Source organism: Akebia trifoliata, chromosome 3 (assembly GCF_017979445.1).
Source record: "Akebia trifoliata isolate Shusen 1 chromosome 3, ASM1797944v1, whole genome shotgun sequence".
Taxonomy (NCBI): domain Eukaryota; kingdom Viridiplantae; phylum Streptophyta; class Magnoliopsida; order Ranunculales; family Lardizabalaceae; genus Akebia; species Akebia trifoliata.
Window position 1 is genome coordinate 59544427 of NC_141377.1, and position 20359 is coordinate 59564785.

Sequence of the window (20359 nt, forward strand, 5' to 3'; positions counted from 1 at the left end):
TCATATATGGATTTCAAAAATCTGTCCAAGAATTTTAGAAAGTAACATTGAATTTACAAATTAATTGAAAAAAAGAACCAAAACCACTTTTTACAAGCTTCAATCCATATGAAATGATGTCAACCAATAGGATTGTTCCAAATCAAAATACCTACTATTTTACTTTAACAAAAAAACACACTAATCATAAAATAACTTTCAAATATCTTTTTAAAATAAAATAAATTAATTTTATTTGAATCACGCACACCTTCATGTCAGAATCTTTGAGTTCACTTAAACATCATTTGAGAAATGTTGACCTGACTCACTACAAACACACGTGGCAATGTGCATAAAACCATTGATTTTTTTTCTTTCTTGTATTTTGAGAAAAAAAAAAAAAAAAAAAAGCTATGGTTCTATGCATACCACCATGTCAGTTGAGTGTCGAGTACAATGTAGTAGGGAGTCAAAACGTCATAAAATGAAACTATTGAACTGACTTCTTTCAGCACTGTGCTATGTGGCAAGGTGAACCTTATGCCACATCAATTCAAGAGATCCATTGACTCCTAATTTTAATTTAAAAATTCATTTACATCCAATCACATTCATATGAGGAGAACGAGGTACAAGATTCCATGTTTCATTTTGTAATAAAGCATTGAAGTTCCAAGTGGCATGCTTGTTGGCATAATCAATGGTGCACATTGTTTCAAAATTCGTCCAAGATGTATTGCATGAGTCGTCTTGATTTCACCTAGCAACGAGATGGACAAGTCAATGTATCATATGAGATCTAAAATCCAGATTCATTTTCTCATTTTTGTACGAGACGTCCCGAATGTATTGAAAAACTCGTTCGAGATGACTCAATCTTATTCACGGGAGAGACGAGACGTCAAAATGAGTTTTAAAATCATGACGGTGCATGATTATGACTTCTAAAACAAAAGTTGTTAATAAAACAAAAATTACTAAAAATAATAAAAATGCCTAAAAAACAAGATAAACGAATGAATCAGGTCTAAAAATAAAAATTTAATTGTGCAATTGATCTTGACAATCTTGACGTTTCCAATCAAATATGGGTCTTCGTGGACGATTCTAAATTTGTTGGCCCTCCTAGTCCGTGGGCCTAGGTCTTATGCTTAGACGTTTGGTGATCCAAACGTTCCATGAATTCTTCTACTCTAATCTCTACATCAATTTGGGAGCTTAGAAGCCATTCATTTTCAACAATTATGATCAAGCTCATTTTTATTTTTATTTTTTTCTTTACTTTTTTTCTTTCAAATATGAGTGTTTCCATGAAATATAAAAGAACTAATTTGATGATTAATGCGAGCCTGATGGCCCTTAATAAGATTTGAAATCTTACTATGTTGATCATGGTAGTCTGATTCATAAAATAAGATTTGTTTAAGTATCAAACGTGATAAAGTAAGGGAGTTTTTATAATAGAATTACAAGAGATAGGTGTGCCGGTAAATCTCCCTAAAACTTATAAAGTATATCAGAGATAGAAAATAAAAAGAAAAAAGAAAAAAGAAAAGAAAAAGTAGGGGACGTTTAGCAAAAAAAAAAAAAAAATTCTCACTTCCCCCTTTAATTATTAGGCAAGAAATTCCTCCTTAAATAATGGTTAAGATAAGCAGAAGAGTGAGAGCGTGGCCAACTGCCAAGATTACGTGGATGTGAGTGAGTGTGTGAGTAGAGGAGAAAAACATGTCGAGTGCCGTAGCTAATGGACTGGCGGGTGCTGGAGGAGGAATCATAGCTCAGATCATCACGTATCCCCTCCAATCGGTATCTTTCTCTTCCATTCTTTCTTTATTTGTTAATTTTTCTTCTAAAACGAAAATAATAATATATTTCGGTTGAGAAATTCTTATAGGTAAATACCCGGCAGCAGACAGAGAGGGTGGCCAAGAAATGTTCCGGTAAGAGCCCATCACCTGCAGGGAGCACTCTTGTGCAAATCCTCCAGGTTCTCAAATTCTCTCCGTTTTTTTGTTTTTTTATTTGTTTATCTTTGTGTAGTCGAATAACGGATCTTCTTCTCCCCTGCTCTACTGCTCAGGTTATAAGAACCGAAGGTTGGGGAGGATTGTACAGCGGGCTTAGCCCTTCTCTGTTTGGCACCGCCGCATCTCAGGTTCGTGCTTCCCTCCCGCTTTCTCCACATAACTAAATTGTGTTTTGTTAACCTTAGCTAAATCCGAAAATGTCAAAAGAATAAAAATAAAATTGGTTGACCATGAAATGAATTCCTTTATAATGTAAACTCTCAAGTGACACTATTTATAGATATTGGGAATGCATGTATTCCATGTAAAACTGTTGGTGTTGGAGAGGGAAGGAAGGAAATCATGGATCTCTTGGTTATATTTTTGGAAATCCTTGCTGTATTGTGGTTGTATTAGGAAACGAGGTTAATACCAACATGAAGCTTTCCTCGCTTCTTTTGAATACATCCCTTGGTTTAGGGTAGTTTTTTTTATTGAAAGGTTTGCCAAGGATCTATAGGAAGCTTTGAAGGAAATGTATGTCCACTGAAGAGGATAATAATGGTATGTTATCTAGAACGAACACGTGTCCTAGTTGATTAAGTAGTACTTGGAGCTAGTCAATAAATTCAATCCTATCAAGCAGTAGGGCAGACCAAGTTAGTAGCGTCTGGTCTGACTGATGGGGCAGGACATCAGTAGTAGAGACCTGGCCTGCTTAGTAGGGCAGGCCTGATCCGAATGTCTACATAATTCTGGATTACGCTTGTCAAGTCTGGAGATCTCGGAAGAGATTTCCGAAGAATTTTGGACTAGAGATTCAAATTCTGTTTAGGATCCTTGCAATCAGGGGATTTACCGTAATCAAATCCCGATTAAAGGGGAAACCTTGATTTGAAGGAAGAACCTATAAATAGAGGAATTAAGGGAGGAGAAAGGATCTTTTGGCCGAGAGAATAAGTGCTGATACTGCTTTTCTTAAATACGGATATTTCTACATCTCTAACTTAGGCGTCAGAGGATTATTGGCAGGTACTATCGGTACTTACAAGAGGGACCGAGGAGCTACTTCGGATCAATAGGGCAGGGTCGATCAAGGTAAAACTCGATACTGCCTCTACAAATTTGGCGCCATTCATAGGAATGCTAAAACAAATTGATTTAAGTTGAAACAATGGTGAGAATTACCAGATCAACAGAGGGAAACGCTCCTCCTCCGCCTGTTGCGCCCACCATGGAGACTATTATCTTGAATCAACTATAAGCCATGAGAAGGCAATAAGAGGAGATGTAGAAAAGAATAGATGACTTAACTGAACAAAACCAAGTACTAAGTCAGTGCATAGAGAACCAGCAGAAAGAAATACATGACCTCCCATCTCCTGATGGAGATGATCACGATTCAAACGCAAAGGGAGTTCTCGATCGTGAGACCCAAGTAGGAGGGAAGACACTGAAGCTGCAACTGCCACAACAATTCGAGTTGAGCCCACGATGGGTTTGATGCGAGAGGAGGTCAAATATATGATTCAGAAGGAAAATGAAGTGGTAAAGAGCACATATATTAGCTTGGTGGTTGCACATGCTGTTAAGGGAATTCAAAAATCACCCTTCATGGTTGAAATCTTGTTTGAGGAGATCTCAAAGAAGTTTGTACCACCATGTTTCACCCCAAATTCAAGAACAAAGGATTTGATTGAGCATTTGTTTCACTTTTGACAGATGCCGACTCTGTGGGAGGGGAACGAAGGCTTGGTGTGTAGGCTATTTCCTTTTAGTCTATAGGGAAATGCTCTGACTTGGTTCCACAAGTTGCCAAGTGAATTAATAGCTTTTTTTGAGGAATTCTGCACTGCCTTTGTGGCACGATACATAGGCAACATGAAAGTTTCCGGAGATGTGGATGTTCTACTCAGCATGTAGAGGCAACAAGTAAAAAATCTTAGGAAATTTACGAGGAGATTCAGAGAAGAGGCCATGACCTTGGAGAGTTGTGACGAGAGAACTGTAGTAGTGGCGTATAAGAACTCTTTGTCATCTGGCTTAGGGTTATATAGGTCACTGGTGAAGAAGAGGCCTAAAACGCTAAGTAAATTGTTTGAAAGAACTAAAAAATATATCCGACTAGAGGATGATCCTCGAAATTTGGTCGGAAAGAGTAAGGTAATACACACAGTAGCCGCAGTTGAAGAAAAGGAGAGTGCAGCCTGAGCAGGGCAAGAGACAGAAGAAAGAGGGGATGTATTTCCCCATGTCCCCCTTGTGAGATTCTGTCCCTTATCGTAAACGAGTCTTATTTCGAATGGCCAGGGCTGCTTCCACGAGATCAAGTAAAGCAGGATGAGAGATATTACGCGTTCCACAAGGTTCGAGTTCATTTTCAACAATTATGATCAAGCTCTGAGAAGTTTGTTACAGAGGTTGATATATCATGACTTGCTGAGAGACCTGACGAGAAGAGAAAGGTCAGACCATCATCGAGAAGGGAATCAGAAGCTAGAACAACCTCTTGCGGAAGGTCAGGATGGAAGGAATACAATGATTCATGTAATCTTAAAACAGGAGCCTAAGAAGTCAGGGTAGAACAAAAACAACAGAAAAGTAAAGATGCGGCGGGCATAACATTTCATGCACGTTTACATGATTAGGAGTGGACTCACAGAGCAGATTGAGACATACGGTGAGCAGACAGTGGTCTTCACAGAGAAGGAATTGGAAGGCGTGGTTAGGCCACACTATGACGCTCTGGTGGTAAGCCTTCAGGTCGGCACCTTTACTCTTGGGAGAGTATTGATCGATAGCGGCAACTCAGTCGATATCTTATATGCCTCGATTTTCCAGAATATGGGGTTCAACAGGAGTGCATTGACTCAAGCGAGAGTCCCTTTGATTGGATTTGATGGAAGAGCGAACCAGTCCTGGGGGGAGATAGTTCTGCCTGTGCAGGCAGGACCTGTGATCATAATGACCAGGTTTATGGTTGTTGAAGTTAGCTCACCATATAACACCATTCTTGGGAGATAGTGGACGCATGAGATGTGGGCTGTCCCATCGACGTACTATCAGGTCTTGAGGTTCTCAACATCGCAGGGGATGTGGGACATCAAGGGAGCCAAATAGCAGCTCAGGTGTACACTTTGGGTTAGGAAGAGTGTGCTGAAGGAGAAGGCCAACAATAGCAATTACAGTGGGGGGCAGGTGAGCAAAATGGACCCCCATGCTTGAAGAACGTAAGAATTGTGAATATAGGAGAAGAAAAGCAGATCTGAGTAAGGGCGGAGTTAGGTCCAAAAGAGTTAGAGGATCTGATAGACTGTTTGAAGAGAAACAAGGATGTCTTTGCTTGGTCGATAGAGGAGATGTTAGGAATCAGTCCTGAAGTGATCTGCCATTACTTAAATGTTGAGTCAGGCATAAGACCAGTAAAGCAAAAGCCGAGGTCCTAGTTTAGAAGCCTTTTTATTCCTTCCTTCCCTTTCCAACAAAAACCTCCTAAACTCACACTCTTAATTGCCTTGGGCTTTCATTATCTCATCTCTCTAGGCTTTTTTATTAAGCGTCTGATTTGTTATCACGATTTAATCATCTTTTTTTGTTACTGTCAGGGCATCTACTACTATTTTTACCAGGTTTTTAAAAACAAAGCAGGGGCCATTGCACAAGCCCGCAAAAAGAAAGGACTTGGTGATGGTACTGTTGGCATGTTTTCTTGGCTTGTCGTAGCTGCTATTGCAGGGTACACAATCCAATCACAAAAATATTTCTCTCTCTCTCTTTCTTGATTATTTTTTGTCTTCATTACAAGTTGACAAATCAGGTGTTCGTCTGTAAGCTATACCAATATATGGTTGAAGACGCACCAACTTTGAAGCTAGGACATTCCAAATCATATTTGCTAGCTGCACTATCCACTATTGTTTTAGTTTTTAGTGTTTATATTGTATTATTTGCGTGCATATTTGGATCACTAATTTAACATGATCATGTGAGATAAAACGAGTGTCACACCTTGAATTTCGGATCCAAGGACTCGACCCAATTTCTTGATCCACATCATGGACCCAAAATCCGAGTGTGATAAAAAAGAAAATTAATTCAAATTAATAACATCAATTAGATGAAAGTCAAATTGAAAAGGAACATGTTATTTTATAACAACTATAACTAGTTTCAATATATTTATGATTTTGAAAACCATAACTTAGTGTAGAAAATTCGTATCGATACCTATTATACCAATTCGGAAACCTTAAGAAACCTATTATTACTTAAAAATATGTTCATAACTTATGAAAATACTAAGCAATTCCAAAAATTAAAGAATTCAATTTTTTTTTCTAATCTGCCGACATTCAATAGAATCAGAAACTCTAATTTGTGTGATTTAAACACAATTCTTTCAACATCTAAACCAAGTGATCTTATAGTCTATATTCAATTTCAAAAATTAAGGTTTTTGAAAAAAATAATTAAATATAAATATTTTTAACTAAAATTTTCTAGAATGAAAATTTTAACTCAAAATTTCTGTGCAATGTGATTGTAGACGTGTACCGTGTAAAAATCATATAAATTTCATCTTATTGAATTTTTGAATAAGACGAAAATGACATTAAAATAGACAGAAAACCCACAACTTTTATGTTGTACACTTTTCCAAAATGTGACTAAAAATAGGTGTGATTTTCATTTGAAATCAGCAATACAGCATTTCAACACGGAAAACATCCAGACTTTTTCAACAATGATAAATACTTTTAAAATACCAAGCAAACGGGATAATTCCTAGAAAAATTCTTACAACTTTAAAGACATATAAAAACCCTATGATAAAAATTTCAAGTAAAAATATTATTAATATAGATCACTAAAATTTCAGAAATACATAAGGGTCGGATGAATCCAACAAAATCTTATTTAATTATCGAATCAAATTCTTCTTAAGAATACCGTCAATGCATAAATTTCCACTCCAATTAAAAAAAAAAAAACGTCTTTAAATAAATAAACAACTAAAAGATTATAAATTCCTAAAATTTATTCTCCATTCCCGTTACACTAATCTCCCAGGTAAATATAACCTGTAAAATGTTAATTGCAAGGGTGAGTTTGATAAATCTAATACATTTCATACATATAAATTAGTCTAGGTATATTTTTTTTACAAGACTATCAACGATGCTAATAATGTGAATGCATGAAGTTTACTCACTCAAACTGATTATTACCCGGGTCAGTCAACCATTAAGTATGACCCGATCAATTACTTGGCTTGGCCAACCGTTAGGTTATCTCTATACACGAAATCTTCTGTACAAGATTTTATCACTTTTTTATTTTTCACAAGTACAAGTTGGTCTCATCATTATATGCAATGCATGATTATAATACAATTCATCACATTTAATGCACAATATGATCATTCAAGAATTAAATCACAAATCTTTATTAACATTCACAAGCATAATTATTTAAAATAATTCATCTATAGAATACAAAAAAATTCTATTAATCCCATAATCATATTTTTCGTAGATCTAAAATTCAATTTTATACTGAAAGGGAAAGAAATTTCAATAAAATACTTAGTTAATTTATTTATACAAATTGTAAGAGATCCAATAAAACTCCCCTTGCCTAGAGTTGAAATATTCCTCAAGGGGTTTTCTTTATGGTAAGAAAGTGAGATTTGCCTGTTTGTTTCCTATGTTGCCCGGTTTGTTTTCTACGAAGCCCAAATCGATTCCCTTTTATTTTACTCTCTTAGATCTTGATAAAACTTTTGTAAAAGATGGGATTTTCGATGAAGAAGCTGGATGACTGTTAGTGATAAAGAAAACTTAAGAAAGTAGAGAATTACAATGAGATTAGGGTTTTTAATGTGTCTTTTTCATGAGGTTTTGAAGGCACATGTCTCTCTCTCAAGAAAGAGGAGTTTTGAAATAATAAACTCTTGCTACATGGGATAACAACCCTCCTCTTTTGTTGCCTACGTAGCTACAAAAATAGGATTCTCAAGCTCTACAACTAAATACCCTACAACTCTATTTAATTACAACTCAATACCATGCTCACATTTAATTCAACCAAGTTGACAAAACTACCCTTTTTGGTTTTTATTCAATAAGTCGCACTAGATTTAATTATTTAAAACCATTGAATTAATTAAAAATTATCAATCTACCCTTTAAAAAAATTATTTAATATTGGGATATTACAATTAGTACCTTCAATAAAAAAGATAAAAGTGAGGTTGGACCTCGTGAGAATGAGCTCAACTAGTTTTACCATCTAATAGGTACTAGAAACTAGCTTTTGCTTCAATTACCTCCTCACTTTTGATTCCTTATGTTGCAGGTCCTTGAATGTCTTGCTAACAATTCCGATATGGGTTCTTGTGACTCGTATGCAGGTGCGTTAGGAACCTTACAGATGCTTCATTTTATTTTCTATATATGAGGAAAATGAAGCAATTCAGCTTTATATTAGACTTGCTTTTATATTTTTGAAATCTGTTTTTTTTTTCAAATCGTGGCTCTTACAGAATTTCCAACAAAAAGGGCCTTTGCAGTCATTTGTAAAAGTTCATTGCCAGTGATCTTTGTAGCCATGTTGATTTTGGAATCCGGATTACTTGGTTTTGGAGTTGCTACCATTCATTAAAATCAATGATTACCAAACTAACTTCTCATCACAAAACAGTTTTACCATAAAAATGACTTCAAAACTGATCTAAATAAGAGATTCGGGTAGGTAGATTTTTTTAAAGAAGGGGGAAGGTGTTAGGCACCCTCATTTTTGCACCTTTCAATTATTAGCTTGAACTATGCCAGTTTTAGAAGATTTCGAGAATAGAAAAAAAGAAGCATGCAAGTGTAGACTTGTGCCTGGTCTTTGTTGTTTTTGGACTTATGAATATAGTTAACCCAATGGTGATGTGCAACCTTCATTAGTGTCCATCTTCATGGAAAACAAAGTAAATGATGCATGGATTTTTGTTCGAGGACCATTTAAGGGATGAGTGTGACTAAACATCTGTTTGCTGTCTTCATGACAGCAGTCAGAAAATCTTATTCGAAACCCACTTGGAGAGCCTGGATCGAGCTGAAAATTTAAGTGCAGAACTAAACTTATTGAGGAATCTACTAAAATTGGAATTGATTGAATCAATCTTTTGTAACCATAGTTATGTGGTTAGAAAGTTGTTGCTGCAACCATTTTTTCCTACAGTGACAAACTATGCCTTCTGATGCCGCAATTCAGTTTATCGAATTCTGATTAATCTGAAATTTGGTGGGTTATAAATAGATTCCTTGGGATGTGGAATCATAGGAAAATTCTTCTGGATCTGAGAGAACCATGCTTTGAAAGACTGCAATTATGCAAGCAAAAGATGTTGTCATCCCTCACATGATCCCAAAATGTGAAGTGACTGTGTGCAAAGGGTGAGAGTAATGCTTATGCAATGTTCCTCATTGAGAGGCTAGAATATCGGCGAAGAAACCAAGAGTGATCTCATGTAAGAGATACTCCTTTAGGTTATGCTTTTTGGATGTTGCGAGGAATATGCTAAATAATCAAAATGGGTTCTAGAAGCCTAGTTGGCATCCCTCACCTTTTCTTCCAAACCCCCACTCATACGCAGTGGTTGAGGAAGGTTACCAGGTTACTTAGGTGAGGTAGTTGTATCAAAGTTTGGATGGCTCACATCATTATCCTATACTTAAATAAAGCAAATTAAAGGTGGGGGGTGGGTGGCAGATAGAAAGGGGAAGGGGGAGTACAAGTATTGAAAATGGGGGGCAAGAGAATGAGTACTCCAGTACTCTACTCAGAATTAGTACTGGACAAGTGACAGACCTGGTCAAAGCTTCCCAAACCTGTTTGAAACAGAGGTTTGCTGGAGGGAAGGAGAGAGCAGGTGTTGAGGGACTCTGCGTGTGTGGACCTTGCCCTCCCGAAGTGAACCAGTTGCTAAACCGTGTATTCACTATGTCCTCTACTTCGAGTTAGGCTAGTGGTTAGGCCCATACCTGATTCCCTCCTGTATGGAGCCACCGTGCGATGAAGAAAAAAGGTCTTTTATGGCATAGACCTCAGATCCAAGTTATATTCACTGATTCTCTCCTAAAGTTGAAACAACTATCTCCTTACCTTTTTCAACCTAGTTTCAAATTCTCTCTTTACAAAAGCATTTATTTTTAAATGACAAGATTACCCTTGTTTGTAAGGATTGAGTATACATTTTAAAGTATAAATATTAAAAGAAAAATACCCCTCATTTACTGAAAGTTGAGGTTCTTTTTTTTGGTAATATAAATCTAAATTTATGGCTGATTTTTTTTCACAATTAGGGATGTGGTAACACAAACAAAAATACAAATAATGACAAATTTTTTTTTTTGTTGACATTTTTAACAATATATTTTGAAAAAATATTTCTCAATGGTAAAAAAAGTAAAATTGGATAATATATATATAGATATATCGAATAGGGAAATGCTTGATTGGTGGTTAGTGACAGGTAATATGGGTAGTAGTTAGCATAAGAAGTATGGGTTCAACGGAGTTTGAACTTAGGATGTGGGAACAACTCTCCACATGTCTTACCACTTAGCTAAGTGGTACTTCTTAAAATGGGATAATTATCCATTTATAATTTATAATCAATAGTTGCAAAATGAGGGTAAATCTTGTCATTTAGAATATATTTTTTTGTCAAGGGAGAATGTAAGGTCTTGAGAAGGGACCACTGAATGGAGGCAAACTCTTAGGATTTTAGGGGTAGAGTTGGGGTTCAAAGTTCAGACCCTTAAACTTGATAATTCATGAGTCTATTTATAGCCTTCTCAAGGACAATTATGTGGGCAAATTGGTAAAATGATTCCATTTTTAGGGAAAATAGCACTGATTTGATTTAAGATTTGGGTGAAATTCTTTTTAGGTGGGGTTAAAATAGGAAATTACTTATCGATAAAATATATATAGGAAATTACTTCCCCCTAAGCATGGTTTTTTACATTTTATAAAAAATAGGAGGTAGAATTAATACATGGTATTATGGTAAAATCCATTGCCTTAGGTTATGGGAAGGTAATTTTCCCTAAGAAGATATTTTCCTGATTTTCGAGATGTGTTCATAGTTATAGTACGGACAAGCTAAATTTGTAAATTCTCTGTGCTATGAATGCTCTTATGAAGGTGCCAACTTAGCTAAGTGGGTAAGGCTTGTGGAGTGTTGGTACCACTACTTGGGTTCAATACCTGTCGAACCCACATTCACCTCTGCTGACCACAAAACCTTGATTGCGTGCCAAAGGAAAAAAGATAAGGAAAATGAAAAATATGAGCACTCTTCCAATAACAAAAGACATGGCTCTAGACTGAGTGGAATGGAAGAAGATGATTTGTTTAGCCGACCTCAAATCTTTGCAATGAGGCTTTGAGGATCATGATGAGTTTACTGTGTTTAAAATTTGAAATGTTGAATGTTTCGTTGAAGTTGAAATCAGGCTGGTTTCAAAGATCACCAATCCTTTTGGTGAATGAATCACTATAACAATTATGGGTAGCAATGGATTGAATCCATCCACAACTCGGTAAATAATGAACACCATAGATTGAGATATGTGAACCCAGACACAACCAAAACTTTCAACTGGATCCTGACTGGACTCAAGCACCTTATCTCATTGTGCTTGCGGAACATAACAGTGTTCCTTTTCCAGCTTTCTCTCTAGGTACTTGTGCTTCCTGATCATAACAGTGTTCCCTTTTCAGAAGAAAGAAAATCCTCAACAACATAAAAGCCAATACTTAAGAGATCATATGAAAAAGTAAAAAGGAATCTTGAATGGTTCTATAAACTAATAAATTCAATTCAACATACAATAGCATTCAAGCCAAAGGCCACCTAAAAACCGGACAAGTTCTCCAAATCTTTGTCCATTTGCTCCCTTAATGAGAAGATTTATTGATTTGGCTAGAGATTTGAGATCTTCAACCATCTTCGATTGCAAAGGAGCTACTAAATAAAAAAACTGTAACCTTGCTTCTCTTCTTGTTCCTTGTTCCATATTTGAGTTGAATCAAAATCTAGAATTTTTTTCCAGATTTTGATGAGAGGGAAGTCAAAGGACCTGCCACCTCTAAGAGCAAGCTCTATTACTTTTATTTTATTATTTAGGGGTTTACTAATGTATGGGAATTCAATGGATGACACTCTTTATTTCTTATCAGACGCATACTCAAGCAGAGAAAAAAATTATGGAAGGAAAGAGGGAAGCTATTCTGAGGGTAGCTTCTGAAAGCAATTCATTAGATCTTTCAGCTGTGCAAGACAAGTTGGCCGAAATTGATTCGATCAAACTTCGCCCATATGGTACACTGCACGCGGTTAGTATTTGTTCCCATTGCCTCTACTAATAAAATATGCTTGGATCGAAGTTTGTTATTATTCTTGCGTTCTTTCTGCCATGGATGTACTGATCCTTTGAAACAATTTTTTTCTTTTAGGTCCTTTGTAATTCCAAAGAGCTCTAACAGTATAACTGTCTGTATGGTGATTAGAACTACATTTAATCATATTGTTTACTTAGTAACCTAGAAATAGATGCTTGTATCATTATCTGAAACAGATACAAGGTGCTTGATGTTGAGGTTTTAAGTTCCTCATAATGTAGACATGTCCATTCATATATTAAAATCAATGTTCAAAAATTTTGTTTCGAGGGATTGTTATGGCACTCAAGCTTTTGTGCAGCCCAATAGGTATCTGAAAATCAAATGGAATTGCATGCAAGGGTATTTCCTAAAGTGCTATTTATAAGTATGTGTCCAAAAATATAATTCTCTGCCTGATGTGGAAGGTGATTTGAAGAATGCTTTAGCAGGGTACCATTGCTTTTGGAGGAACATGGAAGGTCACCAATATTCTGGATAACACCCTGGGTTTTGTTTAAATAGAGATAGAGAGATTCTGTTTGGAAGAATAGTTACACACTTACAGGAGTTCCAATGATGATGCTAACTCATTTGTAAAAGAGAGTGTATTGTGGCAATCTTCGTCCATTTGAGGCTCCTGTTAGCTTCTGTTGGCTCGTATTGTTATTAAACACAAAAAGGAGAAACATGGAGGAAAAAAAATGGTATCATTTTATTTATGAGTATATGCATGCTCATGTTAGTCCTATCAATTCAGAGATCCTTGGAATGGTACAATTTTATATTTCTTTCACTTTATATTTTTGTTTTGTGTCTGTTATTTCTTCTGTGAAAAACTGAAGTGGTATCACTTTATGCTTGTTGGTACTGTTTTATGCACATCCATGTTAGTGATATTGATTCAGAGATCATTGGGATGATACAATCTTTTATTTATTTCAGTTTATGTTTCTTGCTTTTATGAATGTCCTTTCTTCTGCTTGTTACGTTATGTCACTCTACTTTATTGATAGGCACGTGAGGTTTATCATGAAGCAGGCATTACAGGATTTTGGAAAGGCATCATCCCCACACTCATCATGGTTAGCATATTTTGTTGGTTGGATTGAATTTAGATGTAATTTGATAGTGTCACTGGGTATTATGTTCAGGCTTTAGATAGAGTTGCATGGTGAAATAGGTTTTGTGTTGTCGTCCCAATCTTTGGGATAAGGCATAGATGGTGATGATCTTCCGGATTGCTGCATGGCCAGGTATGCAATCCATCAATCCAGTTTATGATTTATGAGAGCTCATTAAAGCGTTTAAGGGCAAAACGTGCCACTAACAAGCAAGGATCAAAGGATGCAACTGCATTGGAGGTAAGTGTTCTCCTTAGTTATGGATTCAGGGAGCACTTTTAGTGATAATGAATTTGATTTTTGTAAAACTATGTTGTGATTATTTTTCCATTTATTGAATGTTCAGGTTTTCTTACTGGGAGCCTTGGCAAAACTTGGAGCAACTATCTCAACGTACCCTTTGTTAGTTGTCAAGGTAATGCTAGACCCAACTTACTTCATAAAAGTTGCCTTTGACCTATCTAATGAGTGAAATGGCTGTGTGACACTCTTTGACACAATTATTGATGTAGGTCTAAATGAAACAAGTTGATATTTTTATTGTATCATTTTTCTCAAAATGTTAGGAGTTGTATCATCTATATTGGTGAGACATAAACCATGGACATTCAGGAAGGAAAAAATAAATTGTTCAACCTATACAAAAATGCATTCAAATCCAATGGCTTGTTATCACTGCATGAGAATGATCAAATTTAATGGCTAGAAATGACCACTAACTCAGGTTTTTGGTATTTAGTTCAACCAAGAAGTGGGTTATACATTCTATGGTCATTATTCCCAAAAGAGTGTCACATGGCTTTTAATTGGGGATCATCAAATCTCTGGAGTTCAAGAGGGTACCAAATTTTCTATTCGAACACATGGTAGATCTAATTGTATTGTAATTAAAATACCCTGGCCCTGTACTAGATGCTACGTGGAAAACTCTTTTGGGTCCACTCTTTAACATAAAACTTCAATTTTTTTGAAAACAATAGCTAAATAAACATACCTAGTTTGAGTTGAACCCAGAATAATCTGATTAAAGGTCATTAACTTACCAGCATTGTGTAGCATATCTAAGCATTAACTTATTTTAATGCTACTTAACTTAGTGTATTCTTATTGTGTCTGTGTTATAGTGTGCATCAATATGAAAATATGTTTTCTTATCAAATAAATGGTTCTAAAGGGAATTAATTACTTCGAATTTTAAAGTTCATTTATGCATCAATTGCATTATTTTGGGTCTGTCTTGGAGTGTTTCACTTTGTCTTGCCATTTACCCATTATCTCGTGAATGTTTAGTTTTGTTTTTTTAAGTTTGTCTCTTTTTTCACTTGATTGGGACAAACTTTTGAGGCGTCATTTTAATCCTTGCCTATACCAATTAAAAGTTTAGTGTGTAAACGTATTGCATTTTTCTTTATAAAGAAATATGTGAATGCGTGTATACACCTGCATTTATAAAGTAAGTGGTATAAGGTATAATTATGAAGGGATCAATCCGAAGAATAATCATCAGCGTCATCATTGTGAAAGTCTTATTCCAAAGATTTAGGTTGGTTGAAGGAATCCTATTCCTGTATTCAAGTCTATCTAAAACTATGTATTTTTTTCGTATCTGCTCTCACTACCTCAATTTGCATTTTTTGGTCCTCTTCTTACTCTTTTAGAATGTTCAACATGCACATTCCTTTTGACTAGGGTTGTTATTGATCTTCGTTGCATTGTTGCACATGACCAAACCATCTCAATCGATTTTCCCATAGTTTATCACTTATCAGGGATTTTTCCTACATTTTCAAGCATTCACTCATTTATAATTTTACCTTTCTTGACCTTTCCACTCATCCATCTTACTATCGTCATCTCTTACATTCAATCCATGAATGTGTTATTTCTTTATTGCCCAACTTTTAGCTCCGTAAAGAGATTCAATTGTTCTAAAAAGAAAATCACACTTTTGTGTGCCGATAAGCTAAATTACATTACACTAAACAAAATGTCATGCTTAGATAAGCCAAAGGGTTGGTTTTTTAATACAATAATACCAATTTTAATAAGACATTTATCATTGTTATAAGAGCCTTGTCTAAACTATTTGGGGTTGGCGAAATGAATTCTTTTTCTTCACTCATTCCTTCATAAATCCATGTGATTCTTTTCATTGAATTAGGGTCTTCATATGTGATCTCAATACCTTAGTTCACTTCCTTTTTATCAGTCTTGTTCTTTTAAAACCTTCAACCTGCATTTCCTTTTCACTGGTGTTGTCATTGACCTTCATTGAACATGACCAAACCATCTCAACCAACTCACATTTATTTTATCACCTATTGTGACAATCTCTACAGCTTTATGATGCCTTCTTGTTTAACTTTTTTCTTAGTCTTGCCACTCATATATCAACATCCCCATCTTGACGTCGCTCATTACGTAAACATTTTTATCGATTGCCCAACATTTTGACCCATAGAACATTGCCGGCCTTTTTGCTGTCTTAATTTTTTTTTTTTTTCATTTAGTTCGATTGGTATGTGTTAGTCATAGAAATTTGGAAGTACATCTTCAATATAGCCTTTAGCTCTCATTTGATCAACAACATCCTCAATATCTCCATCATTATGGATAATAGAACCAAGATAGTGAAATGGTGCTTTTGAGGGATTTCTTGACCACCAAAGCAGCCCTCTGATTTTTAGCCCTTGGACTTCAAAGCAGACTTGTCATTTATCTCGTCCCTGGTCTCATCAACTAACTTTATGTCATTTGCAAAGAATCCTTCTGAATATAAGCTGGTACTTTTTATTCCATCTATAAATGCAACAAAAACATATGATAACATGAAAAAGAAATTGTATTGTACGAGATGATAAGATATTTTAAACCTTGCATGAGAGTGGAGACTTGTCAAGACTACTAACCATAGTAGGGATTCGTCCTGGGGTTTGTACATTTTTTATGGGAAAGTAGAGAAATCTGTCAAAGAGGTTCCTTTGGCATGTTTTGCATAAAAAAGTTGATAATCCTTGATTATCTCAATCTTCATTAACAAAAAATAATTTTCAACGTAGACCAATGGTAGAGAATTTTATAGAAAAGAATGAAAGAATCTCCATGTGGTTTTTATATACTTAGAGAGCATATGGGAAAGAAAGGAGTCCCAAATGGATATACCAACTGAATTAAGGACATATATAAGAGGGCTATGAGTAGAGTGAGCAACAAATGGAGAGGAGACAATGAGTTCCTAGTTATGATTTATCTACATCAGGGTTCGACTTTATTTGTGTGCTTTAGTTATAGATGAAGTAACTACTCTTATTCAAGAGAACGACGTACCTTGGTCTATGGTATTTGTAGATAATGTAGTATTAGTTGATGAGACTAAAGAGGGAGTCAACTCAAAACTAGAGTTATGGACATAGGTATTTGGAGCCTGAGGGCTTTAGAATAAGCAGAACTAAAATCATGTGGAGTGTAACTTTAGCATTGACACCCATGAAGAGGAATGTCCAGTAAAAATTGATGGTCCGTAAATACCTAAAGTAACCATTTTCTTCATCTCGGGTCTATTATACATAAGAGTGGGAAATTGAGGAAGATGTTGATCATATAATCAGAGCTTGATGTTTAAAGTGGGTGTGCGCTTCTAGGGTGTTGTTCAACCTACGCATACCAATCAAATTAAATGAAAATTTTATAAGATGGTAGTAAGACTAGCTATGTTTCATGGAGTTGGATGTTGGGTGGTCAAGAAGTATTATGCCAATAGATTGAGTGTAGCTGAGAAGAATGAGTGTAAATGACTAGGAAAGATAAAATTTGAAATGAACACAATATGAAGTAGCTCCAATTGGAGATAAATAAAGAGAAAGTGGATTGAGATGATTTGGGCACATTTAGATGGAATATGCAAGGTGAAGGTTCTAAAAGAGTCAGGAAAAACCAAAAGAATGTGAAGCTGATATGAACACTCTTTCAAAAGCAAAAGACATGAATTTGGATATAATTTAATGGAGGAACAATATTCATTTAGTTGATGCAAATTTTTTGCGATAAGGCCTCTTTTTAGTTCATCATGAAAGCCTTATTAAAAAAAAATTGGGGTCTGATGAGGTCTTTTTTAGTTGGAAACTGAATATTTACAGGATAGGTTCAATATAATTTTTTTTACTTAACGCCATGCAAGGTATTTTAACTATTAAAGCATCTGCAGCAGATTTTGAAACCTGTAATATGTGACGTATGGCTTCAATGAAGAACTTTCTAAGAATGGAACCATGGATTGTGCAATATGCTGGAAATCTTTTCGCTGGGTCATTTGTTCATGTAATTCTCACATTTCTTTAGGGATGGATTAATGCTAGGAGCAGATTCTTTATATAAATTTCAAAAAACTTTAGTGTATGTGGACTTTTTGTGTTGCTTTGCATAGCTTGCTTTTACTCTATTGATTCTCTAGTTGAGTGGTCCATGCCCTAAAATAACAATGCAGTCAAGGCTTCAAGCAAAGCAGGAGATTGGTGGGAATGCTGCATTAAGATATACAGGTTTCTTTTCTGTTCTTTTCCATTTAGTTCCTACTATCGTTGTACTATCATTATGATTGTTGTTGTTCTGTTTTTTTTTTCAAGGCATATCATTGTCACAATGCTCTTCATGTCCCTTTTTTGTTTTTTTACAATGGTAATGTTACCATCATAAGTTTTGGTCTAGTTGGTCTGGCTGACCATATAAGAGTTAACTGTTGCATGCAACTTGATATAGTGTAGCTTCTAACACACAAACACTCAACATATGAAATACAAATTGCTCCAATAGATAATTTTCAACCAGTTTGGAGTTATAGCTATCAAGTTTTCAAACCCTATCTAAGAGAACATTCCTTCTTTTTTATTTTAAGCAGAATTGTGTACTAACTAAAACAAAAATCTCTATTTCTGGTCTGTTTATAGGAGAGGGGTAGTTTGTGCAACACAGAAAGAGTCCTTTCACCCCTTCCCTCCCCCTTTCCTCTTTTTTTGGTTTTTGTGGAGGAATTGTTCTTGTACAGTAAAGAAATAGTTCCTCCATACACATCATTTTTTTCCCTTATAAGAGGGGCTATATCGGTGAAACACAAAAACCTCCTTTCAATCTACCGTTTCTTTCACTTTTTTGATTGTTAACTTTTCTTTTGTTTGACTCAATGGAGTGCAAGACCTGAACATTTTTGGTTGATTCAACACTGCACGCCACACCATTTTATTTTCTGGACTCTTTCCATTTTAGGAAAGATATGCACTTGTCTCTTTTTGTGTGGTGCCATAATTGAGCTCCATGTAACACAGGTACTCTGGATGCGATAGTTAAGATGATCCGTTATGAAGGATTGCGCGGTTTTTACAAGGGAATGAGCACAAAGATATTACAGAGTGTTTTTGCTGCTTCAGTCCTTTTCATGGTTAAGGAGGAGCTGATCAAGGCATATTTGATTCTCGCAGATAAGAGCCAAAAAGTGGCATTTGGAATATTGAAATGATGTCTTAAGCAGATTCCATTTAATACCTGTTGAAAAATGCCCTTGTACTCTTCTTTGTTTGATAATCTGTAATCCAGAAAAAAGGGATTCGAACATGAAAGTAAATCATGCCTGCTGCTAGGCTTAAGATAAGATATGATTGTTATTATCCTCTCAGTTAGGATCTCCTCTACTTCTATATAGAGAAATGTTTTCGTTACTTAGTTCAGATTTAAGCGTTACTAATGGTTGTTTTGCTCAAATGGATTACCACATTAGCAACCCAACACCACAACACTCTAAATTTTACCTATCCTCAAGTCCACTTTTTTCCATTTGACGAAAAAGGTTTCCACCTGTTATATCATCTTCCCCTCACTAACAAAGGACAAAAAGTTATATTCACTAAAAAAAGTTATATTCACTAATGACACTTGATTGCAAGAAATCATCTTATTCATAAGAGGGAATCAGTGCAAGCACCAAAGTATTTAACTCCATAAGAAATACAATGTCATGGTCGGGCACAAAGTCTATATCGCACCAAATGAAAATGGTCAGAGCCAAACGGTTTATACTCCAAAATTTTGTGTTGCATCTTTGACCACAAAAGCCTTGTAACTTGGGCATGGATATGCAAATAGAGATCGATCATTTTTGTACCTACCCAATAGAAGGTCAGAGAGATGTGTTAGTTAACAGTTACATAAGCAAAATATCTTCTGTTCTCTTTGTATATTTATATTAACTTAGATGAACATGATCAATAGCTAACAACATAAAAGCATCTCACTCGTATCTCAATGAAAAGTTTCTATCTTTTCACTTGTATCTCAATGAAAAGCATCTATGGTTCTGTGCACACATCCACGTCAGCAATGTGTGAAATGATGTCAATTTCAAGATACTTTATCATTTTCATAAAGGAAATCAATCAAATTAATATTGGCCAATTGCTATATGTACAATCGTTTAGATATCATGGACAAAAATACACCTTATTCTTTAAATTCATCATTAATAATAGTCTTTTACCAGGCAGACCCCAAACACAATATACAGATTCTCCCTTAAAAACAACTCTCTCCAAACCTTGTTTTTTGAACTTTGTTACAAACTCTCCCTTCGCCCCATTATCTTTTAATGGCAAGAGTACCCCCTCTTTACAACAAGTGAAAAGAAATATTAACGATAATTAGTTGGTTGCAATGATCAATATATTATTTATTTTACTTTTCATCTGTTAAACTATCATTACAGTAAAGATAGGCATCTTTGCCTTTGTTTATTTATCACCATTTCATTCCAAAATAACA

At 35.4% G+C, this 20359-nt stretch overlaps 1 protein-coding gene across 2 annotated transcripts; it reads left to right on the forward strand.

Annotated features, from left to right (window-relative positions):
• The first annotated feature begins 1597 nt into the window (after nt 1-1597).
• LOC147408469 (peroxisomal nicotinamide adenine dinucleotide carrier-like) lies at nt 1598-19272 on the forward strand. Of its 2 annotated transcripts, XM_086437501.1 has the most exons (11): nt 1602-1791; nt 1880-1972; nt 2066-2140; nt 5597-5727; nt 8349-8403; nt 12231-12386; nt 13448-13516; nt 13688-13795; nt 13902-13970; nt 18039-18093; nt 18874-19272. In XM_086437501.1, the coding sequence occupies exons 1-11, from the start codon at nt 1711-1713 to the stop codon at nt 19062-19064; spliced, it is 1083 nt and encodes a 360-aa protein (XP_086293627.1). In that variant the 5' UTR covers nt 1602-1710; the 3' UTR covers nt 19065-19272. The 2 variants fall into 2 exon arrangements, with proteins under 2 accessions (XP_086293628.1, XP_086293627.1); XM_086437502.1 differs by lacking the exon at nt 13448-13516 and having other exon boundaries at nt 1598-1791.
• The last annotated feature ends 1087 nt before the right edge of the window (nt 19273-20359 follow it).

Bases quoted from the DNA above. Each gene is read 5' to 3' on its own strand.
- LOC147408469 (XM_086437501.1), top strand. From the start codon at position 1,711: ATGTCGAGTGCCGTAGCTAATGGACTGGCGGGTGCTGGAGGAGGAATC. The intron at 8,404-12,230 runs GTGCGTTAGGAA...ATTTCTTATCAG, and splicing joins TTCTTGTGACTCGTATGCAG to ACGCATACTCAAGCAGAGAA. The intron at 18,094-18,873 runs GTTTCTTTTCTG...CATGTAACACAG, and splicing joins TGCTGCATTAAGATATACAG to GTACTCTGGATGCGATAGTT.